Source organism: Giraffa tippelskirchi, chromosome 3 (assembly GCF_054371585.1).
Source record: "Giraffa tippelskirchi isolate mGirTip1 chromosome 3, T2T-mGirTip1v1.2.pri, whole genome shotgun sequence".
NCBI classification, from domain to species: domain Eukaryota; kingdom Metazoa; phylum Chordata; class Mammalia; order Artiodactyla; family Giraffidae; genus Giraffa; species Giraffa tippelskirchi.
The window spans coordinates 155,978,833-155,998,660 of NC_137277.1; the positions used below are offsets into that span (position 1 = coordinate 155,978,833).

The 19,828-nt window shown below is 35.0% G+C and overlaps 1 protein-coding gene across 32 annotated transcripts in view; it reads right to left on the reverse strand.

The window, feature by feature from the left end:
• KANSL1L (KAT8 regulatory NSL complex subunit 1 like) overlaps window positions 1-19,828 on the reverse strand; it is a 124,835-nt gene that overhangs the window by 52,779 nt on the left and 52,228 nt on the right. For all 32 annotated transcript variants that reach the window (XR_014080231.1, XR_014080229.1, XR_014080222.1 and 29 more), the window contains 3 exons: window positions 15,226-15,367; window positions 6,822-7,019; window positions 5,077-5,198 (listed from right to left, as the gene is read on the reverse strand). Coding sequence is in view for 18 of the 32 variants with exons in the window: in XM_081582711.1 (XP_081438837.1) it covers window positions 5,077-5,198; window positions 6,822-7,019; window positions 15,226-15,367 (462 nt within the window). In the remaining 14 variants the exon portion in view is untranslated. The remainder of the gene's footprint in view (window positions 1-5,076; window positions 5,199-6,821; window positions 7,020-15,225; window positions 15,368-19,828) is intronic.

Genomic DNA, 19,828 nt, shown 5'->3' on the forward strand with positions numbered 1-19,828 from the left:
GAACTGTGGTGTTGAAGACTGTTGAGAGTCCTTTGGACTGCAAGGAGATCCAACCAGTCCATCCTAAAGGAAATCAGTCCTAAATATTCACTGGAAGGACTGATGCTGAAGCTGAAACTCCAATACTTTGGCCACCTGATGTGAAGAACTGACTCACTGGAAAAGACCCTGATGCTGGGAAATACTGAAGGCGGGAGAAGGGGACGACAGAGGATGAGATGGTTGGATGGCATCACCAACTCAATGGACATGAGTTTGAGTAAACTCCAGGAGTTGGTGATGGACAGGGAGGCCTGGCATGCCATAGATCATGGGGTTGCAAAGAATCAGGACACGACAGAGCGACTGAACTGAACGTAGTGAAGAAAGAAGGTACCCTCCCCTAGAGACAATCTGCATTTGACTTTGCATCTATCTTGTAGTGTCATCCTAAAATCATTTTAAACTAGAGATTCCTTGATGACTCACTGATGCAAATTTGGACTGAAGGTCCATGTCAAATCCCTATAATGTTCACATTGTTTCAAAGTAGGTTTGCTATTTTCCTTGGTGCTGTGCTCTGCACCAAGGCAACTCCCCCCATGTTGCCCTAGGTGTGGAAAAAGGGAAACAGTTTGTTTTTTTAAATGAAGTATAGTTGATTTACAATGTTGTGCTTCTGATATGCAGCAAAGAATATGAAAAAGAATATGTATACATATATTTACATATACATATATATTTACAATGTATATACAATATATATACATATACAAAAAGAATATATATGCATACATATATATATATATATATATACATAGGCAAGGCTATCGGTTTTGATTTATCATCCTCTAACCCAAGCTATTTGAAACTCTAATACTTTGGCCACCTCATGCGAAGAGTTGACTCACTGGAAAAGACCCTAATGCTGGGAAGGATTGGGGGCAGGAGGAGAAGGGGACGACAGAGGATGAGATGGTTGGATGGCATCACCGACTTGATGGACATGGGTTTGGGTAAACTCTGGGAGTTGGTGATGGACAGGGAGGCCTGGCGTGCTGTGGTTCATGTGGTCGCAAAGAGTCGGACATGACTGAGCGACTGAACTGAACTGAACCCAAGCTATTAAAACTTCACTTGATTTTTCAGGATCTGGCTTTCTCTCTTTCCACACAAAGCTATCAAAATCTCAACTTGGTATTTTGTCAGAATTTGGTCTCAGATAAAGTAGACTGCTGTGCCTTGTTTACTTTTCTGGGTTCTTGCTTTTTTTTTTTTTTTAACTTTTGGTTTAGAAATGTTGTTAATAGCATTCAATAATTTCTCATTTACAAAGTAAGCAATTGAATAATAAACCTCTTACTCAATCCACCAATTCCCCTTCTGGGTATATATGCAAAAAATAAAAAGCTGGGACCTCACCAGATATTTGTATAGTCCTGTTCACAGAAGCATTATTCACACTAGCCAAAAGGTGAAAGCAACCCAAATGTTCATCCAAGGATCAATGAATTAAAAAAAACAGCAACTCAGAGCCTGAGGGTTGTGGGGGAATTTGTTCTTAGAGACTGGATGACTGCCTGGCTGAGTGTAGGCCTAACTGCCCCCCTCTCTCCCTAACAGGTTCTGAGCAGTGCCCGAGACCTTGCTCCACAGAGCTCAGGCATGAGACTGGGGACGTAGAAGTGGCCTACCCTGTTTCACTGAATAGCCTGTTTTCAGGGAGGAGGAAGGAGGAGACATCTATCAATATATTGGGTGAGGGGGCATGGGAGTGTCAGAGAGGCAAGTGTGTTGTGTTACTATGTCAATAAACTGATTTAAAGTTTAAAACAATGCCCATACATAAAGTCGAATTTTATTCCCTTAAAAAGGGAATGTTGACATATGCTACAATATGGATGAACCTTGACAACATTATGCTAAGTGAAACAAGGCAATCACAAAAGGACAAAAACTGTATGATTTCATTTATATAAAATACCTAGTGTAGAGATATAAAATAGAATGATGGTTGCTAAGAACCAGGAAGAAGGAAGAATGTGGAGGTATTATTTAATATATACAGAGTTTCAGTTTAGGAAGATGAAAAAAGTTCTGAAGATGGATGATGGAGACTATTGACAAATATGTGAATTACTTAATGCTCCTAAACTTAAAAATGGTTAAAATGGTAAACTTTATGGTATGTACATTTTACCAGAATTTTTAAAATTCTTACTCAAATGATGAATTTTCTTACCTTCACATTTACTTTAATACGTTAAGTGAATAGTAAGTGCTTTGCAGTTTGAATAACATTAAACAGAGTAAGCCCTTACTCTTGAAAATCTCTGAGTTTAAAAGATGTTTTGTTCATATTAAACTACATGTAAAGGAAAAAAATAACAAGAATATTGGAAAAACAGAAAGATACAAGAAATAAAACTAGGCCTTACTTGACATGGCTTCCCTTGTGGCTCAACTGGTAAAGAATCTGCCTGCAATGTGGGAGACCTGGGTTTGATCCCTGGATTGGGAAGATCTCCTGGCGAAGGGAAAGGCTACCCACCCAGTATTCTGGCCTGGAGAATTCCTTGGGGTCCGAAAGAGTCGGACATGCGACTTTCACTTTCATTTGACATTTTATTCCCAGAGTCAGAAGCTTCACAAATAAATAAATTTTACATTGCTTCAATATAGATATCTCTTAAATTAAAACTTTTCCATATATTACTATAATGTGAAATTATATATCTGATTAATTTTTTAAATCTATGATAATACTCTTAAATATGAGTAATGTAAAATAATCTATTAAATTATTTTACATTACTTTCTCCTATCATAAGTTTCCTCCATAACTTTGTGGTATGTAACTCTACATTTCCCATCTGCAGCTCTTTCTCTTCTCTTTATTTTAATAAAGATGTTTACATTTCTTCCATCTTAAAAACAAAAACACCTTCCTTGATTTTGTGTATTCATTTTATTTCAGCCTTTACAGTCAGCACCCTTGAAAATACAGTCTGGACTCCTCTCTATTTCATCTCCCATTCCGTTCATAATCAACTCTTATTTCTGTCATGTCACACTACATATTCTTGCTAAAGTCTCAACTGACAAAACCAAGAGATATTTTTTAGTACCTCTCTTTGGCATCTAACACAATGACCACATATCCTCAAAATTTTCTTTAAGTGTTATTATTTTCTTATCTGTAATATATTCTAGCTTCTATATGTTCCTGGTTAATATATTATAGTATATATTATCATAAATAGAATTTTTACAAAATTTTTTACAAGATCTGGAGTATCCCCCAAATCTTTTGTTTCATATAGCAGTTTACTGTTATCTGGTAACAAGTCTTATTAAACTTAAAGATCAATTAGGCATTTAAAAAACTCTTAACATTCTAAATTCTCTCATCTTCTCTCAGAGTTGATGAAAGGGAGCTGTGTTACATTTTCTAGCAAATGTTAGAAAATAAATATTATAATCTTTCCTTCAAGGGAATTTAACATTTTGATAGGAAACGTGAAAATAAGTGCTTTTTGAAAAAAAACTCACGTATAAAGTATTTGGAAAAAAGTGTTCATTGTTGCCAAAAATAAACACATTAGTAAAAATAAAATTAATTAAAACACATATATCAGCACATTTCAAAATGCTAGAGAGCAAAATTTTATCTGCTCTTAAATCTATCAAATAATTTTAGGTTTTCAACCGGTTACAAGCTTTCAGAAATAATCTTTCAAATTAGTTTGTAGGAACAACTACTTAACATCAGGAAATATGGCAATTACTAGCTGATTTCAATAAGAACCTTTGACTATATAAAAGATAGGATTGAAAAAGTATCATGATTTGGTAAACATAGCCAATGTTACATTTCTTTCATTTGGATCTGGGTAAACAAAATATTACCTAAAATTCCCTTAGTCCCAAATCACAATTTGATGGTGCTTAGTGGCTCAACTTGTAATTATGACTTTTTTAATAAGGAAGTGTTCTTATAAATGAAGATATTATAATTATCTATTAGAACACATTAGAATCTTTACTTTCAAGAGAATCATCAGTGATATAAGGATTGAATATAAAGTCAACAAAAATAAAAGTAAAACCAACAGAATAACTGTTTCCATAATAGAATAATGTAAAAATGACCCTGCACAAACAAAACTGTAAAAGTATTAAAAATTACTTTCAAAACAACAAATTAGAAATAAAAATAACAGCATTTTTAAGACTCAATTTTACATCCACTACTCTCATTAAGAATCTGATAGCTTACTTAGCAAAATTTTCACTGTGGTATAAATTTTCCTTTCTTGTTACTTTTAATTTAATAATAAATCATATCTAATTATTAACACAAATATTTCCAGTACTAAATTACACTTAATTCTTTATGGTACTTAAGGCAAAGAAGCCCACATTACAGTTTTATTTGAAAAAAATTAGATGCACAAAATAATATTCTAGTAGCTTTTTAATTCTAATTTATCTTTAAAACGAAAGATTAAAAGAAAAAAGTAAGCAAAATAAAGGGAACAAATGCTGTTCCCAAAAGAAGATTCATAGTATCTATATTTTTTGCTAACATGACATAATAAATTGCTAAGGATTATAGGAATTACAACTACATTTAATAAAAAATTTATCTTACAAAAGCTGAGCTACAGAATGACTCATTTACAAAATGAGTAAAACTTAAGCTCAATTTTATGGATGGTATCTACCAATCAGTCTTCCATGCCCAAACTATATATAGGATCTTTTATCAAAATGCATTGCAACAGCAGTACGGAGCTGAAGACTATAAAATGTACAAAATGGAAGGCATATTAAATATGGCAGTACTTCTGAAGCAAATGATATCACTGTTTTTCTTTTTAAGAAACATTACAAAACTTCCCGGAAATCTTTCTTCCTCATTCTCAGGTTTACAGTTCCCTTAGTTACAAAAGTTTGATGTTATCTAAAAATTGATTGTACTCTAATAATGCTTAAGAAGAAAAAAGAAGTTACAGTACTTAAAAGATCAAAACAAAACAAAAATAAAATAAGCAAAGCCAAACTGAGAAGCAAAACTAACCCACTGATACCTACCTCCTGGAAATGCCATTAGCCAGACATTTATGGCTACATGATTTAGAAGAGAGGGGTGATGATGCAGGGGACAAGTTGAGAGGGGCAATCAAACTGTTGATGATTTCAGTCAACTGTGCACTCTGCAAGAAAATAGTAAACCTTTTACTGTTGCTAACAAGAAATATGGTTAAATCTCAGACCTTTAGTGCCTATTAAAGTTTAATCTCTCATGAAACAAGTAAATGTATGTTTTAGTAAATATTTTACTCTACAAAGACAATTTATACCATTACTGATTTTTCCATTTATTATACATAAATCTACATTTTTAAGTACTCCTCTTTTTCCATATCCGTTTTTGCTCAGTTCCTTTGTCTGCTCATCTTATCCTCTAAAACACTGAAATTCAGCTGATAGCATCTATAAAATATTTCCTTTGAGGTAGCCAAATTAATAATAACAAACTAATAGCTATAACTTATTAAGTGCCAACTATATGCCAGGAACTATATTAAGCACTAAACATAGAATATTGCTAATCTTTACAACTAACCTGCAAAGTAGATAATATTAAAACTACTGATACTATTATTACTAAAATAAATTACAGATGAGGAAGCTGAAGAAAAGATAGATTAAGCAGCTCGATCAAGGATTATAAAATTGGTATGATGTAGAGCTAGGACAACCAGGTGCTCTGTGACAACCTACAGGGATGGGTGGGAAAGAGGTTCAAGAGAAAGGGGATATATATATATACATTTGTGGCTGATTCACCTTGTATGACAGAAATCAACACAATATTATAAAGCAACTATCCTCAAATTAAAAATAAATTTAAAAGGAAAAGAAATGGAGCTAGAATTCAAGCTTAGGCTTCCTTCTCAAATTTTTTCCTAATTTGAATATACCAGTTTTTTCAGATACCCCAAATTTTCATTCACTCTTATCCCAAATTTATATGTAAACTATTTGTAATATATAATAAATATTAATTATTCTCAAAACAATCACATATAACAATTGTAATATGCATAAGCCATATCAATGGAAACAGTACATTTCTACAAAAGAATGACACCTTTTTCATTACACATGTAATCTACTATAGTTCATTACAGAAAAAAGGGAAAGTATGAAGAGGTTTCAAAAATGAAAAGAAAATAACCTGTAATAATGTTTCACAGAGAAAACCATTGCTAATTATCTTGGTATACATCTATCTCCCAAGACAAAACTTTTTATTTTGAATATTTATGAATTATTCATAAGAGGATTTAAATACCAGAAAAAGTTTTGGAATCAAAATAATTTATCAGAGGTTTATTAAGACTATTTCCATGATCATTTTTTAATGAAATAATCTATATTCCAATGTTATCTTTCACTAACACCTTTCATCAATAAATCAATCAAACACCCCACTCAGATCTATTAAGTGGTACCCCAGTTCTTTCTCCTTGAAAAAAAGTTCAATGATGAGCAATTTTGTTAGAAAACAAGATTTTCCAACCCTAGTATAATGAGTTATCACCCTACAGTTATGTGCCAATGCTTAACATATTATATTTAAATAACTTTAATTATACCACTATTATAACAGACTAGATATACTAAATATTTTAATTGTACTTAATATCAAATGACCAACTTCAATAACCAATAATGTCTTAAGAAATTGATATTCTTAAGAAACACATTTAAGTAGAACAGTTTACAAAATCCATTCAAAGTCATTTCAAGCCACTCATACTTCACATTACCTGTTTTTCTATATTGCGAAGAAGTAGTGTAGGGCTACTTGGTGACATTTCAAAATCTTGTTCTGGTAAAGGATCTTGACTCTCTTCAGGAATCTGGGGATTCCCAGAAGTGTTTAAGGAAGCTGCTTGGTCTGCAAATTGTACTTGCTTTTTCAATATGTCTTTTGGAAGTCGACATTCTTCTAGAATCACTATCCCCTAGACAAACAACAATTAAAGAGCTGCAGTGAAAACAAATTGATTGCTGGAAGAATTTTAATGTTACGATACACATGAACCATGCTTTTTATTATTCCCTGGAAATCAGAAAATAGAGTTAGAAGTACTAGTTTTTTTTTTTTTTTGAAGTGTTAACATTTTTTAAAATTAATTAATTTATTTTAATTGGAGGCTAATTACTTTACAATATTGTAGTGGTTTTTGTCATACATTGACATGAATCAGCCATGGGTGTACATGTGTCCCCCATCCTGAACCCCACCCCCACCTCCCTCCCCATCCCATCCCTCAGGGCTCTCCCAGTGCACCAGCTTTGAGTGCCCTGTTTTATGCATCAAACTTGGATGGAAGTACTAGTTTAACTCTGTAAAAAAGTCACTGATCTAAACTTAAATAACATGTATATTTGATGGATTAGCCTTATAAAGTACTGTCATAAATTATATACAAGCAATTGCCTTTCTTATTGGTTTTAGTTATTAGCATTAAAAGCATGATACATTCAGAATAAAGAAAAAGTTGGAAGGACTGATGCTGAAGTTCCAATACTTTGGCCACCTGATGTGAAGAGCCAACTCCTTGGAAAAGGCCTTGATGCTGGAGAAGATTGAGGGCAGGAGAAGGGGGTAACAGAAGATGAAATGGTGGATGGCATTACCGACTCAATGGGCATGAGTTTGAGCAAACTCCAGGAGATAGTGAAGGACAGGGAAACCTGGAGTGCTGCAGTCCATGGGGTCACAATGAGTCGGACAAGACTGAGTGACTGAACAACAACAAATTTCATAAATTAAAATATCAAAACTTAACAAACATCCAAACAATAATCTAACTTTATATTAACTCCTTTCAGAGCATTCTAAAGAACCCCAACACTGTTGTGGCCAGCCAGCAACCATGGATGGGACTGTACTATTGAGAAAAAGTACTCTCTAAACTCATCAAGTTATCTTTGCTTACAGAGTAGACAGGTTAATAATAAAGACACAAGTTTTCAACTTTAAGGGGTATTTTCTGAAATGTAAGTAACTGGAGAAATGAGTAGGGATCTAGCTGCCTCTGTACTCCCTGGCTACCATTCATACACACACATACTACTCAACTGGCTTGCTGAACTTTCTCCCCCATTCCCTATCCTCTTCACTCCAACTGTCCTTATCCTTAGGTCCCTTAGAAGTAACAAAGAAATGAGAGAAAGGGGAAAAAGGAGTGCACAAGTGTCATTTGAATGGTTTCATAGTTCTCACCATAATATTTCTTCCCTTCCTATCCCTTTTATTACACTTGCCCCTGCAAATAATACATACTACTATGAAACATTTAAGTGTGTGTGTATATTGTGTGCATATATATATATATTACTATTTTTCTGACAAAATGTCAATAAGTTCCTATCGGCTAGTTGCAAAGGTATTAAATGCCTAATGTGGCTAAAATATTATATTCTTGAAATGAAAAATAGGCTAAAACAATAATACAAGTGTACAGTATTTCAAGATGGGATAAATTAAATTGCCATAGGCTAGCTTATGTCATGTATAAGTGCTATACATAGGATGGAAACCACCTATAGATTATATGTTATATATCAGTAATCCTAGTTTACACTATAGTTGAGAGAGTATATCACTTTAGAATTAACATATTCAGATACTGTATTAAGTCCATTTTAGTATTTTATAGTAATATATTCCAAATGATGCTTAGTAAAAGTAACATTTCTTAAACTATACTTTAACAGCACCAGTGACTTTTACAAAGATAAGGGAGTCCAACTGTTGATCTTACTTCAATGACTATTTTTATAGAATGCACAAATATGGCTCTCTAGAAATCTCAAGAAATGTATTTAAAAGTAGCTTCTGTTTTACTTGATATTTTAAAAATTAAATTAGATTTGACATAGTATCATCAACCTCAAAAGTTCTTGAAAGTATCTGAAATATCTACCCAAAATTTGTACAAGTCTCTAGCAGGTTTTTCACAAGTACCTGTATACAAAAGAAATATAAGTTTTCACTATATTATTTATAATTTCATTTGTTTTGATTCCAGTTTATATTATGGGCCAGGCTGCTGTGAATTACTGTGATTTTATTATCCCTACTTACAATATTGTTTCTAGTGAAAAACTGATTCTGAATTTCAAAAGTCCAATTTCCAAACCTTTAGAATACTACCTTTTTATAAGTAGAAGGTCTGCTATCGTTAATTCAATTAAGAAAAACATTTTAAAAATTCAGCAGGGGAATCACTCATAGCCAACTTCGTAATCCATTTTGTTCTCTTAAACTGTTGCCCTGGACAAAATTCTCACAATATAAGAATGGCCCACAATTTTTCTCTGTCATAACCAAGAACAAAGAAAGTAAAGAAGATTAAATCCTCTGGAGATATTGCAGAACTAAGTTTCTGTTCTTAAAAATCAGGAAAAGAATATATGTGTTGGGTCACCACGATGGTTAGTTTAGTGTTTGCTAATCATAACTCAATTAATCTGAATTTTTTTAAAAAAAATCAGGAAAATAGTCTAATGATAGATAAAATAAGGTAAATAAAAAACACAAACTTTTTTTAGAAGGATAAATTGGGTTAACTGAGGCAAGTGAAGACTCTAGCCTAAGATGAAAGCAGATTAGTTGCTCAGAGATGACAACCATTCCTGATAATAACACCAGAGAGATTCCCACTTCCACTCCCAGGTTCCCATTAGAGATGACAGAATGTGAAAATATAAACAATTGCCTCAGTGTAACAGGAGGGAAGGGGGCAGGGCACAACCTTTAAAAGAACGACACACCCATGCTGCTGCTAAGTCGCTTCAGTCGTGTCAGACTCTGTGCGACCCCATAGATGGCAGCCCATCAGGCTCCGCCGTCCCTGGGATTCTCCAGGCAAGAATACTGGAGTGGGTTGCCATTTCCTTCTCCAATGCATGAAAGTGAAAAGTGAAAGTGAAGTCGCTCAGTCGTGTCCGACTCTTAGCGACCCCATGGACTGTAGCCTACCAGGCTCCTCCGTCCATGGGATTTTCCAGGCAAGAGTACTGGAGTGGGGTGCCATTGCCTTCTCCGACACACCCATAGGACAAGACAAAAATTGGTTAGAACCAACCAGGCCCAAGATGGTAGAATATATGACTTCCAGTGGAGCTTGGGCCTCTTATATGCTCATGGTAATACATTAGCATGCTAAATGACACACTCACCAGTGCCATGACAGTTCTGAGGCGAACCATAAAAGGTCAAAAAGTGGGCATAGTTCAATTCCTAGAAATCTCCATCCCTTTTCCCTAAATAGTTGGACTAATCCTCCCACGTGCTAGCCTATGAAATTACCTAGCCCATGAAAACTAACCACATCACATTTCAGGGCCTCTCACCTTTGAGACGGCCCACACTCTTGTCTGTAGAGTGTGTTTCTCTCTAAATAAATCCCCTTCTTACCTACCACTTTGTACTTTGTCTCTCACTAAATTCTTTCTGCGATGAGACATCAAGAACCTGAGTGTCATTAAGTCTTGAGATCAGGTGTGATCTCAATTAAAAGACCATGGGTTCGATTCCCAGTCTGGGTTCTGTCTGGGTTTTCATCCTGGCCTGTGGGTTCAAGTTCCATCTGAGATGCATGGTTTCATCAGTGACATTTTATATAAAGTTATCAAAACTAATTTTAAGCAAAAACTTAGATGAAAAAATTTAAAATAAAACACACAATTTAAGATGTGGAAGACCCTACTACAGGATAACAGAAGAAATCTCAAAGAGAAATTATTTAATATGGTTTAGCCAGTCTCTCCAACTGAGACAAATTATTCAAAAAAAATTAAAGTGAAAAGAAGCTACTGTCTAAGTAAAAGCTGGAGCAGAGAATATGAGAAATATGGAAGCTGTCATGTGCTGACAAAATTGTTGCAAGAACAAGGAAGGGATGTTGCTAATACTCTTCTAAAAATTGAAGCAAAATTTACACCATCTGGACTGTGTCAAAGAATGGACAAAGACACACTCTAGGTCATCTGTCCCTTATTTTACCCTATGAAAACACTGTGTGTTTCCTGACCAGAGATACACAGTAACACTTATTTAAAAAAGCTATTTATAAGGTAGGACTGGAAGCAACCTAGACATCCACTTGCAGATGAATAAATAAAGGAGTTGTAGTATATACACTCTTGCCTGGTAAATCCCATGGACGGAGGAGCCTGATGGGCTACAGTCCATGGGGTCGCGAAGAGTCGGATACGACTGAGCGACTTCACTTTCACTTTTCCCTTTCACTTTTCCCTTTCATGCACTGGAGAAGGAAATGGCAACCCACTCCAGTATTCTTGCCTGGAGAATCCCAGGGACGGCGGAGCCTGGTGGGCTGCCGTCTATGGGGTCGCACAGAGTCGGACACGACTGAAGCGACTTAGCAGCAGCAGCAGCAGTATATACACACAATGGAATATTACTCAGTTGTAAAAAGGAACACATTTTAGTCAGTTCTAATGAGGTGGATGAAACTGGAGCCTATCAGAAAAGAGTAAAGTAAGTCAGAAACAGAAAGACAAATACTGTATATTAACACGTATATATGGAATTAAAGACGGTAACAATGATCCCACATGTAGGGCAGCAAAGGAGACACAGATGTAAAGAACAGACTTTTGGACTCAGTGGGAGAAGGCAAGAGTGGGATGATTTGAGAGAATAGCATTAAAACAAGTACATTACCATATGTAAAACAGATGATGAGTGCAAGTTCCATGCAAGAAGTAGGGCACCCAAAGCGAGTGTTCTGGGATAACCCAGAGGAACAGGGTGGGTAGGGAGGTGGGAGGGGGGTTCAGAATGGGGGGATATATGTATGCCCGAGGCCAATTCATGTTGATGTATATGGCAAAAACCATCAAAATATTGTAATTATCCTCCAATTAAAATAAATAAATTTTAAAAATAAAAATGCTATTTATAAAGGAGCATCTCAATTTCTTTCCCTTCTCCTTATCTCTAACTGAGAAGGGTTTTTTCCTTTTCAATATACAATAAATAAAAAGTTCTGTCTCACTTACAATGCATCAAACCACTCTTCTCAATTTTTGAACTACAATAATTCGAGAAGATATAAGAGCAAAAAGTTGTTTTGCCTATTCAATATAACATTTTATAAATCAACTAACCCACACTTAAATAAGCAACTAAATATCTTGATTAATTTCTAAGAAAGGTAAGGCAAAACTACCAAAGTAAAGAAATATGTATTTTGATGGCATAATTTATAATGACATTTTCCATAAAATAAACATAATCTGACTCTTATGGGAACAAAGGGCCAGATACACACCTAGCTTGAACCAAGAAAAAATTTAAAGCCATATAAAAGCCATATTATTGCTGGAAAGATTTATTACCTTAAAATAATTGACTACAAATATATATTATATAAACATATAACCAAAATTCAAAAAATGTTTAAACAACAAGTATAAAGCATTGCTTAGAACACACAATATTAAAATACCCTTTCTCAAGTCAAACCAAAATGAACCAGACTGTCTAGATTCACATATAAAACTTAGTTATCAATTCAGCTAGGAATAATTTTCTTGGAAATTTCCAAATTGCTTTAAATTTGATTTGTTCTTAGAACTCTACTGGCTATAAAAAAACATTTGTGACATCTTTCAAAGAAAATGATCAAAGAGAACTTTTCCGGTGATCTTGAGAGGATTGGGGGATAGCCACAATTAAGGCCCAGCTGAAGATGGTTAAAAATGAGAAACAAACTGAATAGGACTTGCATCAAGAAATTATTCCTGAACACAGCTGTGTCAAATTCAACAGACAGAATGGGTAAGCCTAAGGTTTTAGGTCTATGGTTCTACCCACCTTCCTACAAACATCACCACCAAATTTTACAAAGTATTAAACAACATTCATGACTTGCCTAGCTTCCCCTCCCATCCCTAAACAACTCATATTTCTGCTTTTTTGAATACAATACTAATTTGTCATTCCTAAAACATATCATGCTGTTATATGCTTTCGATTCTTTTTTTTTAAATATTAACTTATTTATTTTAATTGGAAGCTAATTACTTTACAATACTGTGGTGGCTTTTGCCATACATTGACATGAATCAGCCACGGACGTACATGTGTCCCCCCGTCCTGAACCCCACTCCCACCTCCCTCCGCATCCCATCCTTCTGGGTTGTCCCAGTGCACTGGCTTTGAGTGCCCTGCTCTATGCATCGAACTTGGACTGGTCATCTATTTCACATATGGTAATATATATGTTTCAATGCTATTTCAAATCATCCCACCCTCACCTTCTCCCAGAGTCCAAAAGTCTATTCTTTATATCTGCATCTCTTTTGCTGTCTTGCATATAGGGTCATCATTATCATCTTTCTAAATTTCATATATATGCATTAATATACTGTATTGGTGTTTTTCTTTCTGACTTACTTCCCTTTGTATAATAGGCTCCAGTTTCATCCACCTCATTAGAACTGACTCAAATGTGTTCATTTTAATAGCTGAGTAATATTCCATTGTGTATATGTACCACAACTTTCTTATCCATTCATCTGCTAATGGACTAATTTAGATTATTTCCATGTCCTGGCTATTGTAAATAGTGCTGCGATGAACACTGGGGTACACGTATCTTTCAATTCTGGTTTCCTCAGTATGTACGTCCAGCAGTGGGATTGCTAGGTCACATGGCAGTTCTATTTTCAGTTTTTTAATGCCTTCAATTCTTTAAGGAATTCCTTTTTCAGTTCCCTATGCTCATTAAGCAAATATCCTCCAAAGTCATACTAAGGCATCACCTCTTTACTTATGTTTTCTCTGATCTGCAAACCCCTAAAGATAGAGTTAAGCACTCTCTCTATGCCACACCTATATTTAATTAAAACTACATATCATTCCACATATTGCATTATATTAAAATCAACTATATTTTACATGCTCTATCTCTCCTACCAGAATATAAACTCATGATAGAATTTAAAACTCAATAATCTTTATTGACGTGCAGACCCTAGGTGGGGTTAGGCTAACTACATGGTTTGAGGACTCTATTTCCTTCCCTTCTCAGCTATTTTTGTTTCCGACCAGCCACCATCAACCTTAAAATATTATCTCCATTATGTCCAGTTTCACTATGTAGAATATGGTTTCTTACAAAACCAAAGGTAGAAATTTTTTTGTTTTTAGATTCCACATACAAGTGATATAATAAAGTATTTGTCTTTCTCTGTCTGGCTTACTTTACTTAGTATGATAATCTCTATGTCTATCCTTGTTGCTGCAAATTGCATTATTTCATTATTACTCATTAAAATAATACAAATAAACTCATATACAAAACAGAAATAGACCCACAGACGTAGATAAAAAAAACTTATGGCTACCAAAGGGGAAAGGGGGAGGGATAATTCAGTTTGGGGTTAACATATGCACACTACTATACATAAAATAGTTAACCAACAAGGACGTACTGTATAGAACAGGGAACTATATGGAATATTTTGTAATAAGCTACAAGGAAAAAGGATCTGAAAAAAAACAGATATATATGTATGTATAACTGATACACTTTGATGTACAGCTGAAAGTACACAACACTGTTAATCAACTATACACCAATATAAAATGCAAATTTTAAAGAATATGTTGGAATCAGTAGCACGGGGAAAGGGAACTGGATCAGGAAGGACTATACAAACTCCAACTGTAAGGTAATGCTTTATTATTCTAAAAACTACACCCAAACTAGTAAAAATTTTATATGTGATAAATTTTGGGGTGAGTACACTGATATTCTCATTATATTGCTTTCTAGAACTTTTTTATGTGTTTATAATTTTTCTTGAAACAAACAACTCTAAAGAGATTTCAATAAAATACACTCAGAATTTCACACAAGTTAAAATAAATGCCAGCAAAGTCAGGCTTATAAAAAATGTGTATCATTTGCATTAACTGGAATCCAGTAGAGAAATTCTTTAACTGCTTGATATGATAAAATGATTGTGATAAATTTTAAAAATAGTTTCAACTTATAGAATATATCAAATCTTAAAACATTAACTACATTTTTATAAAGCCTAGTAACAATTATTTTTTGTGGAGAGATGAGAAGAAACTAAAACCAGTATTTTTTTTTTAAACAGAAGAACACACAATACCTTGGAGGCACGAATCTGCCTGTGAACATCTGTTAGTTGTTGGATTTTGTATTCTAGCTCTGAAATCTGGGCTTGAAGCCATGTCCATCGGCTGCCAACTCTTGCTCTGTCTACAAGCCACTTCCATTCAGTACTACAGTTACTGTGAACAAGACAAACATAGCTAGTTAAAGCACAAAGACAGTTAAGTTTTCACACAGATTGCTTAATAACTTCCTTGACTCTTGTCATACAATCCCAAATTCCTTTACAAAGCATCTAATTATATTAAAGAAGAATGGTACCTCAACTTCTTTTCAAATATTTTATTTCCTTATCTTTCTATTCCACAAACACCTGTTTTCATTCAATATTGTGTACCTGGTAGGATAATCTCCTTGTTATTTAATATTTTACTAATGGTCAAGGGCTGAAACAGAAGTAGACCAGCAAAGGAAAAGAAACAAAAATGTCAGTACTAACACTATGCAAAAACTGTTACATGAGCCTTTTATATGTAAGCAGGTATCAGTATAGGACAAGTCATTTCAACTGTACTAGATCTAAATCCATGTAACAAACCACACAGTAATCAATTTTACTATATGTAATTTTCATTTGCTAACTTAGGAATCAATATTTTTAAATGCCAAAAATTATCAAAACCAGGAACACTGCTACATTTCAAATATATAAATCTTGAGATGTTAATTAAGATAAAGTTTGTTAAAAACTTGGTTCCTAGGATTCACAGTTCAGAAATGACAAAAAATTTATATAAAGTCTTTCTTTCGTGAATATTTGAAAATGAGATTTAAATCTTATCTCCTTTACCTTTTGGCAAAAGCACTGCTCTAATCCACAGTTTGTGAGAGTACAAATTAATTACTTTATGAAACTATTTCAACCATCCCAACTAGAAAACAATCACTTACAGTACAGGGCGGGGAGGAAAGACAGGGTTTGTGTGTATTTTGGATAATTAATTAGGAGCTCCATCTTGCCAAGGAAGAAACTGAAGACAGTATAACAGAAGAAATTGAAACTACAACTGAAGGGCAATAATTACTTAATGGCAAATCACAAACTTCATGAAAAACATGTCTAAAAATTGCATTTATTGTCAAAACACATTGAAGTCACAACACTGAAAGTGAACCCTTATTGTAAACTATGGACTTTGAGTGATAAAGATGTGTCAATGTAAGTTCATAGGTTGTTATACAAACACTACCTTTATGCAGTACGTTGACAGTAAGGGAAGCCATATCTGTGTAGGGGCAGGGGATATATGGGAACTCTGTATTTTCAACTCAATTTTGTTATAAACCTAAGACTTCTCTAAAAATTAAACTTTATTAATTTTTATACATATAACCATAAAGAAATATCTTTTGTATAAACTTTAGCCAGAGAAAACATTTAAGAGATCATTTCTTGTCAGAGAAAGAGAATTATCATAACTCTACTACATAGAATTTATTTATTAAAAAAGATTTTTATTATACCAATGTTCTTAAAATGCTTTTTATTTCAGATTCTAATTATGTATACAATGTGACTGCAGACACTGACATATAAATTAGGACTTCTTTCGGTATTATCTGTTTATAGTTACTACTGTGATTCTGCAAATGTGATACTTTTAAAGCACATTTTCATATCTATAGGCAAACTAAAAATGCCTTTTCAAAATAAATATTATCTATGAATAGTGTAATAATACTAACTGCCAACCATGAAAGAAGTGAAGAAAGCACGGACCGTATCATGCAGTAGTCACACAGCTGAGGGTAAAGTGACCATAAAATTGCCAAAAGAAAGTTATGTACAAGATAGTAATACAATTTTTTTCTGAGCACTCAAGCTGCTGGGTAGATATTGTACTGAGATATGAGAATAAATAAGGAAACCAATTAGGACACCATTTATAAAACCATTTATAATAATCTAAACGAGGTACAGATAATGTGATCTCTAAATATTTCATGTGCTGTCCTACATATCCCAGCCTTCACTGCACTTAGGTTGGAGCCATGTCACTAGTTCTGACCAACAGACTGTGAACAAAACTGATATAGTCATTTCCAGTTCACCTGATCACCTAAAGCTATATAGTGCAGATATTACAGCTACAAGATGGAAGAGGGTCATAGCTCACATCACACTGGACTTTATGTAAGCCACTGTAAACTTCTGCTGTGCTAAATTACTGACATTAGAAGGTTAATTTGTTACTCCAGAGCTTATTCTGACTAAAGCACAGAATAAAATATGAAAATGGCCTGGACTGGAAATGAGGTGAGAGATACAGAAGAAATGAAGACTAGAGGATGGATTCAACATTGATTTAAAGTGGATAGGTCTTGAAGAAGTATGATGAAGAAGCAAGCATGGGGAAATCAAAGATGATCTTAAGCATTCTTTCATTAAATTTTGCTCCAGTCAGAAAATTTTCCCATAAAATGCAACTTTGCTTGGTAATCAAACTGATTATTAGCTCATGGAAAAATAGAGAAAAATAAAAGTTTATGGAGTTGATGTTAGCCTATGGTGGTGGTGGTTTAGTTGCTAAGTCGTATCTGACTCTTGTGACCCCATGGACTGTAGCCTGCCAGGCTCCTCTGTCCGTGGGGTTCTCCAGGAAGAATACTGGGATGGGTTGCCATTTCCTTCTCCAGAGGATCTTCCTGACCCAGGATCGAACCTGGGTCTCCTGCACTGTAGGTAGATTCTTTACCAACTGAGCTACAAGGGAAGCCCTACTTCTAGTAAAAAATACTGACACTGAAACTAAGTTTACAAAAATAATTTTTATATTCCTACATGACATTAAATTATACTAACAGAAAAATTGGTAATGTCAGATTCAATTTAAGTAAACTAAATAATACTGGGGCTTTTTAATAAATGACATAAATTTTCTGTAAATGATATCTTATTTTACATTTTAACAGAAGAAAGTAAAACTTGTTTACTATGCTTAAAAGTGGTAACCAATCCTTACTACCAAAAATATTCCCTTGATTGAAAATTGTTGTCGTTCAGTTGCTAAGTCATGTGCAACTCTTTGAGATCCCATGGACAGTAGCGCACCAGGCTTCCCTGTCCTTCACCATCTCCCAGAGTTTGCTCAAATTCATGTCCATTGAGTCTGTGATACTATCCAACCATCTCCTCTGTTGCCCCCTTCTCCAACTACCCTCAATCTTTCCCAGCATCAGGGTCTTTTCCAATGAGTTGGCTCTTCTCATCAGGCAGCCAAAGTATTGGAGCTTCAGCATCAGTCCTTCTAATGAATATTCAGGGTTGATTTCCCTGAGGAATGACTGGTTTGATCTCCTTTCAGTCCAAGGGACTCTCAAGAGTCTTCTCCAACACCACAGTTCAAAATCAATTCTTCGGTGCTCAGCTTTCTTTATGGTCCAGCTCTCACATCCATACAGGAAAAACCATAGCTACTGGAAAAACCATAGCTTTGACCATACGGACATTTGTCAGCAAAGTAATGTCTCTGCTTTTTAATATGCTGTCTAGGTTGGGCATAACTTCTTCAAGGAGCAAGCATCTTTTAATTTCATGGCTGCAGTAACCATCTACAGTGATTTTGGAGCCCAAGAAAATTAGATCAGTCACTGTTTCCATTGTTTCCCTATTTTCCATGAAGTGATGGGACCGGAAGCCATGATCTTAGTTTTGGGAATGTTGAGTTTTAAGCCAGCCTTTTCACTCTCCTCTTTCACTTTCATCAAGAGGCTCTTTAGTTCCTCTTTGCTTTCTACCATAAGGGTGGTGTCATCTGTGTATCTGAGGTTATTGATATTTCTCCCGGCAAACTTGATTCCAGTTTGCGCTTCATCTAGCCTGGCATTTTGCATAAAGTACTCTGCATATAAGTTAAATAAGCAGGGTGACAATATACAGCCTTGACGTACTCCTTTCCCAGTTTGGAACCACTCTGTTGTTCGGTGTCCAGTTCTAACTGTTGCTTCTTGACCTGCATACAGATTTCTCAGGAGGCAGGTAAGGTGATATTTACACCTCTCTAAAAATTTTCCACAGGCTGTTGTGATCCACACTGCTGCTGCTGCTGCTAAGTCGCTTCAGTCGTGTCCGACTCTGTGCGACCCCATAGACGGCAGCCCACCAGGCTCCCCCGTCCCTGGGATTCTCCAGGCAAGAATACTAGAGTGGGTTGCCATTTCCTTCTCCGGTGCATGAAAGGGAAAAGTGAAAGTGAAATTGCTCAGTGGTGTCCAACTCTTAGCAACCCCATGGACTGTAGCCTACCAGGCTCCTCCGTCCATGGGATTTTCCAGGCAAGAATACTGGAGCGGGGTGCCATTGCCTTTTCTGGTTGTGATCCACACAGTCAAAGGCTTTAACATAGTCAGCGAAGAAGTAGATGTTTTTCTGGAAATTCCTTGCTCTTTCTAGGATCCAATAAATGTGGGCAATTTGAGGTCTAGTTCCTCTGGCTTCACTAAATCCAGCTTGTACAACTGGATTTTCTTGATCATTTACTGATGAAGCCTAGCTTGAAAGGTTTAGAGCTTTACCTTGCTAGCCCATGAAATAAGTGCAACTGTGTGGTAGTTTGAACATTCTTTGACATTGCCTTTCT